The sequence below is a fragment of the Amphiura filiformis genome, chromosome 3, assembly GCF_039555335.1.
Source record: "Amphiura filiformis chromosome 3, Afil_fr2py, whole genome shotgun sequence".
Taxonomy (NCBI): domain Eukaryota; kingdom Metazoa; phylum Echinodermata; class Ophiuroidea; order Amphilepidida; family Amphiuridae; genus Amphiura; species Amphiura filiformis.
Window position 1 is genome coordinate 79,355,979 of NC_092630.1, and position 12,792 is coordinate 79,368,770.

Genomic DNA, 12,792 nt, shown 5'->3' on the forward strand with positions numbered 1-12,792 from the left:
CACCAGAGGTCATCTAGGGTCAAATTAGTAAAAACTGTCATATGGGCATGCAACTTGGTGGGTAGGTGGATCTTGACCTAAGACGGAACAAGTTTGTATTGGTTAGTGGGTCAAGGTCACCCAGGGGTCATCTGAGGTCAAATTAGTAAAAACTGTCATATGGGCATGAAACTTGGTGGGTACAGTCAACTTTTAGAGTCAAATGTTTGGACGGTCATTTTGGGGTCACCCAGGGGTCAGCTGAGGTCAAATTAGTAAAAAATGTCATATGGGCATGAAACTTGGTGGGTACAGTCAACTTTTAGAGTCAAATTGTTGGACGGTTATTTTGGGGTCATCCAAGGTCAAATTAGTAAAAACTGTCCTATGGGCATAAAACTTGGTGAGTAGGCCTACAGTCAGCATCAGCCAGGTAATCGCGACAGCCGAGAACCGCCAAATACGGGTAACCGCCTAGTCTATATAATAATAGGCATCGTCTATCTGTCTGTGTGTCTGTGTGTCTGTCCGCCTATTTTCTCGGAGACTAGGGGTCGCACGTGCCTCAAACTTGGTGGGTGGGTGCAGCTTGACCCCAGACAGAACAAGTTTGTATTGGTTAGTGGGTCAAGGTCACCCGAGGTCATCCAGGGGTCAAATTAGTAAAAACTGTTTTTCTCAGAGACTGGGGTCGTACGGTCCTCAAACTTGACGGTGGAGGGTGCGCCTTGACCCGGGCCAGAACAAGTTTGTATTGGTTAGTGGGTCAAGGTCACCAGAGGTCATCTAGGGGTCAGATTAGTAAAAACTGTCATATGGGCATGCAACTTGGTGGGTAGGTGCATCTTGACCCAAGACGGAACAAGTTTATATTGCTTAGTGGGTCAAGGTCACCCAGGGGTCATCTGAGGTCAAATAGTAAAAACTGTTTTCCGTCTATTTTCTCGGAGACTAGGGGTCGCGTGTTCTTCAAACTTGGTGGGTGGGTGCATCTGGACCTCAGACGGAACAAGTTTGTTTCGGTAAGTGGGCGATGATCACCCGAGGTCATCCGGGGGTCATCTGAGGTCAAATTAGTAAAAACTGTCATATGGGCATGAAACTTGGTGGGTACAGTCAACTTTTAGAGTCAAATTTTTGGACGGTCATTTTGGGGTCATCTGAGGTCAAAATAGTAAAAAACGTCGTATGGGCATGAAACTTGGTGGGTACAGTCAACTTTTAGAGTCAAATTTTTGGACGGTAATTTTGGGGTCATCCAAGGTCAAATTACTAAAAACTGTTGTATGGGCATGAAACGTGGTGGGTACAGTCAACATTTAGAGCCAAATTTTGGAAGGTCATTTCGAAGTCACAAGGGGTCATCTGAAGTCAAATTAGTAAAAACTGTCCTATGGACATAAAACTTGGTGGGTACAGTCACCATCAGCCAGGTAATCGCGACAGCCGAGAACCGCCAAATACGGGTAACCGCCTAGTTTTTAATAATTTGCCATAAAATTTGTATTATGTCACAAATTTCACAAAAATCCAAATTACTTGACTGATATCAGGACATTTCTTGTATTCATAATGAAATCTCAGATCCCACAAAAACCACTACAAAGGTGGGTGACTGAGCCCTTAAAACCTTTATTGTAGGGACAAACTAACAGTAAATCTGATCTGATAATGACTGGGAACCTCCTAACACATACTCAAAACATAACAAAATACAACAAGACAAATTGCTGGTTAAATTTTTGAAAAGAAAGCTTTATTATTTCTAGGCCAGGCAACCACACAGATATAATAATCACCATACAAAGCGATAAATATACAGACACAATTGGCAAAATATATAAACAATTTTACAGTGCATTGAACTGTGTAACAGAATAGAAATCCAGACAGGAAGCATTTGTAAAAAACACCAAAAATAGGAATCAATCAATAATTACACAATTAAAAATTGAATTTTTCTTATCTAAAAGTGCATCAATCTCAGAAATCAAGTCCTTTGATTTTTATGGGCACAAATAAATGATGACAAATAAACAACACTTACTCTGGATCGCATCTTTCTTATAAAACTCGCAAACTCAATCACAATATTTTCCTGAACTTGTCATTAAAAATAATAATACATCTTTATCATTTTCCAAACTAAAATAAAACGGTAAATATAGTTTATTTGAGCTAACAATCAATCCTTGATTACACATATTTGTCTTATATCAGTACAGCATGTCTTATGGTTTCAATTCTGTAAAACTAAACACTTATGAAATGTGTATCACAAGAATATGAAAATATCAATGTACATAAGTCCCTTCCATGTGAACTTAATCCCATGGGCACTACCTGCCAATTTTAACTGGCCTTTAAAAACTATTTTGATTGGTTACCAAGAGCGAATAAATCATGTATTGAGCCAATCAGAGATGTGGTAAGACTAGTAAGAGATCAAAAAGCTCAATTTTGATTGGCCACTCAGATGAGCATACTATGTTATTAACCAATCAAAGGCAATGTTAGAAAGGCAGTAGTGTACATGGGCTTATTAAGAACCTGATATCAAAGACTTCAACTAGATATATCAAATAAAAAAACTGGCTTATGTGAAATCAAATAATAATAAATTGAAACTTACCTAATTTATATAATAATAAAAACCAAACTAAAGAAAAAAAACATTAAACAAAAGGAAAAAAGGAAAACATTTCAAATTGGGCTACCCGTGGATAGACAAAATGCATGATTTTCCTGCCAAAAGGGCTATAAATCAATATCTATTTTGTACATACTACACAAACATTTACAGTAAACATACCAATAAACATATTTACACATGACAGATGTATTTACATAATATACTTTATAATATATATATATTTTTTATTACAAAAGGGTTTGTTTTTGCCATTTTTTTTTATCACATCTCATATGAATAAACAACTCAAAAATGAGTAAATCATTCATAATATGTCCACTCTATGTATAAGATTATGGCAAACTGTTGAGGCGAAATGAGCTAATCCAGCTGAAGTCCATACACCCCATTTGGAAGACATGGCATTAATCTCCCACACAGGGGGTGTAGATTTCAAATGGACTCAACCATTCAGATTGAAATTCTCACTCCGTGTGTGGAAGATCAGGACATAAATCTTCCATAGAGTGTATGAATGTCAACTGGAATGGCCCAATCTCAAACTCTATTTCAAATTGACACCTCATGAATGCTTCAATGTTACTTTTACAATGATAATTGGACGGTAAATCACAGCCAGCTGCGACTTGGTATGTTGATATCAATGTTAATCACAATAGGGCACTGGATTTTGTGAATTCAAAGGTCACAAACATGCTTTTCTGTCTGTGCAGAAGTAATTTAAGGACAAACTCTTTTACTTCCCAATATATCAAATCATTAATCCAGGCTTCACACTTACAATTAGTGACATTGACCTTTGACCCCATAAGATTTAATTCCAATTTTTAACTTTTTCAATGCAAAACATCATGATTAAGATTCAACTGCTCACAACATCCATCACTGACATACTTGATATTTCATGCCAAACAAACATCAACTCATTCATAACCTCAGTTGATAGTAAATTTCAAAATATATGTATTATCCAATGGTTTTCACTAATTGGATTATTCCAGTTGATATCTATGCACCCCTATGGATGACCTTAATCCCCAGACAGGGAGTGTGAATTTCAAATGGGGTTACCTGATGAACGAGTGGCTCCATTTGGATTCTGCACCATCTGTATGGTCGATTAAGATCATGCCTTTTATAAGGGGTGTATGGATTTCACAACTAGAATAACCCATTGCATTTCCATCTTATCTACTATACTACTTTCTATATTAAATGCACACATTTTAAGATCATCCAAGGTGAAATAAAAAGTTATAAAATTATCTTTATTTTGTTGCTTGCTTCTTTTTCAATCTATTGGAAACCATGGAATATGTTCTACTGCAGGACAGGGGCATCACCAATCTAATGATATTGGTTGGAACAAAACAGTTACCTTTTTGGACCTAACACTGAAATAAAAAATTAAATGAAATTTTCTATATATGTGAATAATTAATAACACCTATGATCGTACAGAATTTGTTATATCAAACATTTCTTGAAATCATAAAATAATTGGATGTTGGTGTGGGCCCTGCTCTACAATAATTAGTTTCCATATGGCTGCCATAAGATGTCATTAAAAGAATCGGCAACATAAATAAACTCACTTTATTTCATATTTCTGAAACTGCTACCTTCATACAGGAGTGTTTTGTGCAGTATCCTAATGGGGCTATCTACACAAAACTCTTGGAATCCAGATACAGCAAAATAACCGAGATAAAATATGCAAAGTTTAACCAAAATGTGCTCACTCTGGGCCAATACATGGGGCATATAATAGACTTGTGCACTATCCAGCATATTAAAAACCACATGACTTTGCAAGTTTATGTACATGGGTTGCCTGTTCTGAGTAAATTACCAAACTAAAAAAAAACCACATCAAATACCCATGGTCAGTGAGTGAATTTTGTCGCAGCATTTTCTGCTAAAGCAAAAAGAACTAAGCCCCAGAATAAGCTAATTATTGTTTAAGTCAAAAATTGTAGCGGTTATGCTACAGTAGCATTGAATTGAATATCGCAACAGAGAACTGACAAATGCATCATCTGTTACACAGAAAACCACATGACTACATTCTGCCATTCAAAAAATAGGATTTAGTGTTTTCACTCGGAAGTTACCAAATGTAAAATTCATTGTAAATCTAAATACAATACAAGGTAGCCTGAAGAGGTTTGCATTCAGGCCATGAGTGACAAACCCTCATGTACCTTCACTTCACTTCAATGGCTAGGGGCCAGTCAGTCATAGTGAACACACAAGCAGCATATTAACAGATCTATGAATTGACTTCACTGGGATCTAAATTGTTGAAATTTTAAAGGTGCATTGTCACTATCAAACACATTTAAAACAAGCACCTGTAGCTTCCAATATGTCAATCCCTCACTCTTCATAATACCTCATAGAAGCATATCAACACATTTAAGAAACTTCACTTGAATCTACCGCTCCTATATTTAATTCTCCGACACGATATGTACATTTGAAAGCAATGTGTGCATCCCACATGTTTATGACTTTATATGAACTGTGCACAACTTGAAAATAATTAACCAATCATGCTATGCAATGTTGTTACTAAACAGCCAGTCACTAAGGTCAGAGCTTCTACACACATTGACACAATGCTATTGCTAAGCACATACAACTTTGTCTGAGAATTAAATATAGCAAGAGTAAATTGTTTGAGCTTTTACAGGTGCATTATCGCTATCAAACACATGAGGTCCCCAATATCTTAATTGCACACCCTTGACAATATCTCTGTAATTAATGTCATATTATTATCCTAATGATTACAAAATGCTACAATCTTTGTGAAGTGAGAACCCATATATGAAGACACTTAAAGGCATACATTGGAATGTCATCTTTCCCTGGGTAAGATCTGATACCAGGCCAGCCCATGGCCAGAGGGTAAAATGAGTAGGTTTGTTTCACCTTGAAGGCAAGGATAGTCTTGCAAATATGGGTTAACTTTCCCCTAGGCCATCCAATATGCCATATACAGTAGGACTACAACTTGTATCTACTGGTCAGTTTATACTCCAATTTCCACATCTGTTATTCCAATGTACGCCTTTAAGGAATTTTCTTGGAAACACTTTGACAAGTTTGTAATCCATGATTTGCATGTGACATCTTATATACTTAAATTTGTCTATGAAAACTAATAAAGGTAAAGCACACAAATCACACAACCAAAATATAATGGGTCACATTCATTCACCCACAGCATCTCCTACAGGTGGAAACCAATATGTTACTTACATCAATGGCAACACAACATGCCAGTTGCATCATTCAATCCATTTGCAATATCAACATAAAACAACTATCGCCAGATTATTGACATTTTAACTGCAACAGATTCTCTAACTTACAAAATTGTACTTATTTAAAAAACATCACATTGGTTGTCATACAAATGTTTACTTACCGATGATTAATAAAATGCGCACATACTATGTAATGCAATATTACAGGAGGTACAAAACAGTGCAAAGTATGCCTTATGCAATGAAAGCACGATTGGGGTTGATTTCACTAACATTTACAACAGCCATTAGTCCTTTATCCATCGCAAGCCCATCCAAACCCATCAGAACTTGAAAATCCTATGGAAGAGATACCAAGGGTTTACGATGGGGTTATGACTTACTATGTGTTGTAAATGTTACTAAAATACATCCCAGGACAAACACCTGCTTCATATGAAATTAAGAATCAATAGAAAACATATTTATGATAGTTGCAACACTTGGATACTATAAGCAGAACACCCTCCTGCTAAATTATGATCCATGCCAAGATTACCAAATCACCTTTCTTGCTCCTGTTAAAATATATGGAATATAGTACCACTTACAACCACGTCAACTTTTTTGGTTTCTTCAGTAATAGGTGAATACAAATAAAGATATTAAAGTGTATGTGTTCCTACTCTGTAAGGATATATGAACCAACATGTGTAAATACAATAATAATTCAACTTGTGGGTATGATTACACCTAAACATAACAGGTAAATGCGCCCTCACACTCACAATGAGAGCCAACATGGTGTATCTTTGGCATTTATTGGCACAAGCCAGAAATCAAACGATAATTGGGGTCTTCAAGGTTGATCAATTATTATAAAGGTTTGGCCACGTTGTGGTCAGTGTGTATATCAGCACAACCCACTACATGCACTAGGCAATACAAGCATGCACTGTAGGAAGTTTACTATGGTGCATTGCGATAGAGTGACAGTGTGATCACTTTGGGGGTGAATATATTTCATTTGCTCCTCAATGTTATTTCATTAATTATGGGGTAGTAACCAGATTTGCCTCTTCACAAGTTGAGAGTAACGCCATGTTGGATTTCGCCGTGGCAGATTCAAATGAGTTAGGTTTAGCATTGCGTGATTTAAATCTGCTGCTATGAAATTCAACATGGTGTTACTCTCAACTTACGACAAGACAAACTATTATGTCATAAATACATTGCAAACATGAACTGTAATAATATTTTAGTGAGGATTATAACTAGTAGGACCAAACAGCCAGTGGTTTTGGCTATCTTCAAGCTTTCTAGTTATGTTGCACCAGTGTCCAGTGGCAGACTTTTGGTCAATGAGATTCACCATACATTCTCCATTACCAAGAAAGGACTAAGCTCATTGGTTATTCTGTTTATAGCTTCCCCCAGGAAGTGATCTAAAGTGACATTAGGTCATGTATAAACAGTGAACAAATAATTTTAGCATCAACATTGTAGTGGGACCCTCAATTAGAAAAATTATTTTTTCTTATTTAGCCTGGGGTAACCAATCAATGTCACTGTTCTCCCTATTGGCTACTATACTGGCAATAAGCTTGCATGACAGATGCAGTAGGTATCAGCGTGTTGATTAAGGCGTAAAGAGCATTATGGATTATGGATCAAGCTGTAATATGAAATCTGCTAGCTTGAATATATCACTGTCTAATGATGCGATGGTGGTCTACAAACTCTTCATTATAGATTATAATAATATTGGTATAATTCATTTCCGAGTATAATAGTTCACCAATAAACCTGAAGCAGTTTTATTATACACACATGTAAAGATACAGTGGGAGAATGGTTGTAAGTGTGGAGTACACAACAAGGCCATTTGAGAGCATATAACTTAATTATAAATTACAAAGTGTAAAATAATCAGCCACATGTTTCACTTTGGAAAAGTTGCATTATTTTGTATCTTTGGTTTGCTACCATCTACAGATCTGTGGACATAACGCGACCTGTTGGTATACTGCTCGTACTGGCAGAACGCCCTCTGCTGATGCGCGAACTAAAATGACTTAAGGGACGATCGTTTTCTACTTCAGTTAGACATGTTGCCGTGTTACACGCCGCAATCTGACAGCTTTGGGAAGAGGTACAGGTTAGACCATCTGAGGGATCACCAATGCTTTTCCATTTGGAATCATTTACATTAGTTTGTGACTGAACAACGCCCTCGTAGTTTGAGGTTGAGCTACATTCAGAAGGGCACTCGCTATCGTCTGGTGCTGCAGCGCTAAGTTCCGAGTTAATTGAATCATTAATAGAATCATTGATACTAATGTTATCTTGTAGGTAGGATGGTGCTTCAGATATGCGATCGCTTATTTTAACACTGTTCTTCTTACCGCTGTGTCTGCGCGTCTTACCCCCTTTGCATTTTCTTACTACACCCCCTCCCAAGCTACTTTTTAATTCCCATATATCTTCATTATGATCCAAGATTGGGTGTGACAGGGAGGACTGTTGTTTGATGCTGGCCACTGCAGTTTGCTGGCTGTGCTCTGTACCACTGCTACTCCCACTGTTGTGCCTGGATTTCACTGGTTTCTCAATATCTACATGTACTTCCAGTGGGGTGCGTCGAGATGTGAGACTACTGGTATCTACACAAATTAAACAAATAATGAAACACGATGAAGTAAATTGCTATGACATTGCTCAGACATACACACAGAAAAGAGAAACAGAAAAAAAAAATACACATGTTGCTTTCAAAATGAAATAGAGATGTTTCTTACTGTAATTGCCGAAGAAGTTACTCCATTCGAAGTACTCCACAGTACATTACGATATACACAAACCTATGTTTAGTGCGAACTTTCTTAACCCTAACCCTACCCGTGGTTTTTTTGCTATCGGAAGGGAAAGAAGAAACGAAAAAGGAGAGAAGATGAAGAGAAAAGTCACTTGGCACCCCGGATTCAACCTCGGACCCCTCGCATGCAGCATGAAGATCCCCAGCATGTAGCCACACAGGTGACGTTTTGGCCCAGCCAACGATTCCCTGGGTATATATGACTTGGTCTGATTGCGTCATCAAGTCCCGTGGAATGCATGCACGCCGAGTGGTTTTAATAGTGAGCTTTAGTGAGACCTAGTTGGGTTAGGGTCACAGAATTAAAACCAGAGAACCAGGACTCGACCGCCATCTTGATACAGGCATGGAGCAAAAATTGGGGGTATACGGTTTCCCTCGGAATGCGCTCGAGGCATTCGTTGTCATGCAAGCGCGACATGGATGATGGGCGCATTTGAGAGACACACTTGATGCGACCTGCACGCGAGTACCAAGACGCAGAATTGTTTTCGTTCGTCTCCACGTGCCGTCGGCAAGGACCCGAATACCCCAATTTTCTCCCCATAGCTGACGGGCGATTGTATGTGGCGGTATAGGGAGTCCCGGTTCTCCTTCTCTAATTCTGTGGTTAGGGTTAATCAGCATGTAAATACCAGTGTATTATAATCAAAGACAAAATTAAAAAGGCTAGTATGCGGGTAAAAGGAAGGCAGAATCATTCCTCTGGTGCCAATCAGAAAAAAGGAATCCCAGAAAATGGCAAAAAATTACAGTACTTTAGTACTTTTTATAAGTCAAAAAGCAACTTTTCTAGGTACTGTTGACATGGTACCTTCAAGAAATAAAGTTTCCTTTTTCTAAGACTTAACTTTTGAGACTGTTTGTATACTTGAAGGTGCAAAATTTACCATAATAAGTTCTGAAACTCAATCATCACGACACTCGCAAAAAACTCGTGCCGGATTTTGATTGATGGATAAGTGAAATTCCGTCTTTGATCATAGGTTGGTCATCCAATACAGGGGTAATGTTCCAATTGGTCACTGGATAGAGGAATGTATGCACCTACCTCCATCTTCTTGTATAGTGCCCACTGCAGCAGCTGCACTGATATTGTCTCCCAGACTAAGAGAGGCACTCTCACTACTGAAGCTGCATCGTTTGCTACCTCCCATCATTTCAGCATGAATATCCATTCTATAAAGACAAACATCACAATTGTTGGATCATTAAAAATTGACGTATAAAAATTACTATTTGATGACTATGATGACACTTTTTTAAAGTGTTTCTTGAATTTTATTTTATTCAGTGTATTTTTGATAAATTTCAACTGTATTTGCCATGTAATTCAGCTATAGCTGCAAATTGCTTTTAACAAATCTAAATCTGAATTTGTCTGTTTTGCATTATTAATGTTTTTACACTTTACACAACTTGTAAGCAACTTGTGGTACAACATATAAACCTAAACCTGATGGGGGTGTAAGTGTGTGTGTTGCATACTTAGAGTCATAAGTCATGACGTAACTCGTCTGCTCTGTATGTATGACAATGATACAAAAAACTAGGTATTGCTGTGATAAAACCACAATCTTTCACAATTTTAAAACATTTCAAAGTTTTAGGGGCCTGAGCTTTCGATCCTAGCAGGATACACATGAGAATTTCTTGGTTTTAAATACTGCGCCCGTCAATAAAGTCCCAAATTAAATTCATAGTTTATGATGTTATGAGTCCTTATTACAAGTTGATCATAGTATCAGTAATTGGCTATTAGGCAAATGATACGAAGATTCTTACAGGATTTATAATCATTTGGAAAACCTTGAAATCAATCATGTAACTGATTCCATGAATCACATGTAATTTCAGCTTTAATTAATTAAATTATGAGTATAATGGCAGTTTTTAATCTTGTTCATAAAATGGAGGATGGTATTAAACACATTTTTCATACTAAAACCCTCAATTGCGTATATGTATTACTGCACCTAGGCCAATATAACATGACATCATCAATTACATGTAGGTGTAAGTAGTTTGGCCTCTTTTCGACTAAAGTAAACAACCAGTGAAATGTGCGCTATTAACCTACGCAAATACTCATATATTTTTGTACTGTCCTTGTGTGGGCTTTTTTTCCACTAGAAGTAACCAAATTGCCAGTTGTACCCACTCAGTGCTCATTTTCACATGTTGCTCTTGTGGTTACAAACCAATGCAAAATGTCCAGTGACCAGATATGATTTGTTTTCCTTATAATTATTGGTCACATATCAGCAGTGGGGAAAACTGTGGTAAAAGTAGCAAATCGCACAGAATTGCAGGGAAAACTATAATTTCTTTGAGCGGACATGTGCTGATATATAGCAAAGGACTATGGCCAATTATAGCCACATTTGGTGTAATTTTGAGGAGTTCAAGAGCATTATGACAAATTTATTTTAAATCTGAAACGTCAATTATGTATAATTCATACAAGAGTCATTTTTCTAAACATGGCTGATCAAAACAATAGAAAACTAGGATAGGAAGAGTTGATTTTGTCGAAACATTTTGTCGAAATTTGTGAATTGCATTGGGAAAAATCCCAGGAATAATTTTATATAATACCCTCTGTACCTTAAAACTATAACTAAACCTAAACCCTAAAACACAAGGTGTGAAATGTATTCTGTAATTAGTTCAAAAATCTTAACGGCATAGAGAAAATTAAAGTAAACAGTAAAGGACAAATTATGTCACTGGATTCCATGCTGCAAATATTGTTTGGGCCCCTACACAGAACTGGAAACTCACTTGTGTTGATTTAGATTCATAGGTCCTACTCCTCCACTGCCAGACAAACTGCCTGTTAGACTTGCACCGGCGATAGCTCGTGTGCTGGCGTTATCACTAACGGTATCATCAGAGAGTACACCAGCTACTTCTAGGTGACTTGTGCTTTCTCTGTTCATGCTAGCTTCTCCGATGCTTGCATTGACAACTGCACTGTTCACATCAGGGTTGGCATCTGATCAAAGAGAAAACAATGTGATTGCATCAAGCATAAGGGTGTATAGAAAATGTGCACCAGTTATCATGTTCAAAACAATTGGAAAAAGCAACAAAAGAAAAACACAAAGAAAGTTCTAAGAAAGAATGAAAGTTAAATGAAGAATGGGCCCACCAAACTACACAGGCCCTACATTTACATTTTTTCCCAATACTATTCACTTGTGACTTTTTTACACTTGTGAACTCGAGATAGAATTGAGGACGTGTAAAGGAGATGGGTAAAATGATAATAACTTTAAAAATAAATGTCTGCAAATAATAAATGCAATTGATAACATTCAAAACTTGCATTTCATGAATGCATAATTCAATGTCACTCTTAAGGGGGTACTACACCCCTGGCCAATTTTGTGCCTATTTTTGCAATTTTCTCAAATATTATAGCGCATTGGTGACAAGTAAGATATGTATATTACAGGGGCAAGGACTACAACTACTGCACTGAAAATTCAGCAACTCAAGGTAAGTAGTTATTGATTTATTGATCAAATATTGGTTTTCCCTCATTTTTGACTGTAACTCCACAGCTGTTGTCTGTACTGAAATAAAATTTCCAGTGCAGTAGTTATATTCCTTGCCCCTATAATATACATATCTTACTTGTCACCAATGCGCTATAAGTTTTGAGAAAAATGCACAAATAGGCACAAAATTGGGCAGGGGTGTAGTACCCCCTTAACACATGGAATTACATCGGCAGCATTAACAGGTGAAAACTATAGCAATGATCGTACAGATAATATGTGACCTTAAAATATCACACTACATCTATATCAGCATGAGTATTTTGATCAATATTTAATCTCATCATTCAGAAACACTTCACTCTTACTAAGTGTCCCACACGCAGGCTCGTTAGCTATACTATGAATTTTTCAGTTTTAAACATGTGAATAAATATAAAGACATCTTCCAACCTAATGTCAATTTGTTTTATACACTGGTACACAACTGCTATTGACAGAATATTAGTTAGTGATGTAACTGTA

The 12,792-nt window shown here is 37.0% G+C and overlaps 1 protein-coding gene across 1 annotated transcript in view; it reads right to left on the minus strand.

The window, feature by feature from the left end:
* Positions 1–1,713: 1,713 nt before the first annotated feature.
* The window catches only part of LOC140149212 (E3 ubiquitin-protein ligase RNF19A-like), a 43,012-nt gene continuing 31,933 nt past the window's right edge, over positions 1,714–12,792 (minus strand). The window contains 3 exon segments of the mRNA XM_072171429.1: positions 1,714–8,549; positions 9,813–9,940; positions 11,546–11,759. Coding sequence (XP_072027530.1) covers positions 7,876–8,549; positions 9,813–9,940; positions 11,546–11,759 — 1,016 coding nt within the window. The 3' untranslated portion in view covers positions 1,714–7,875.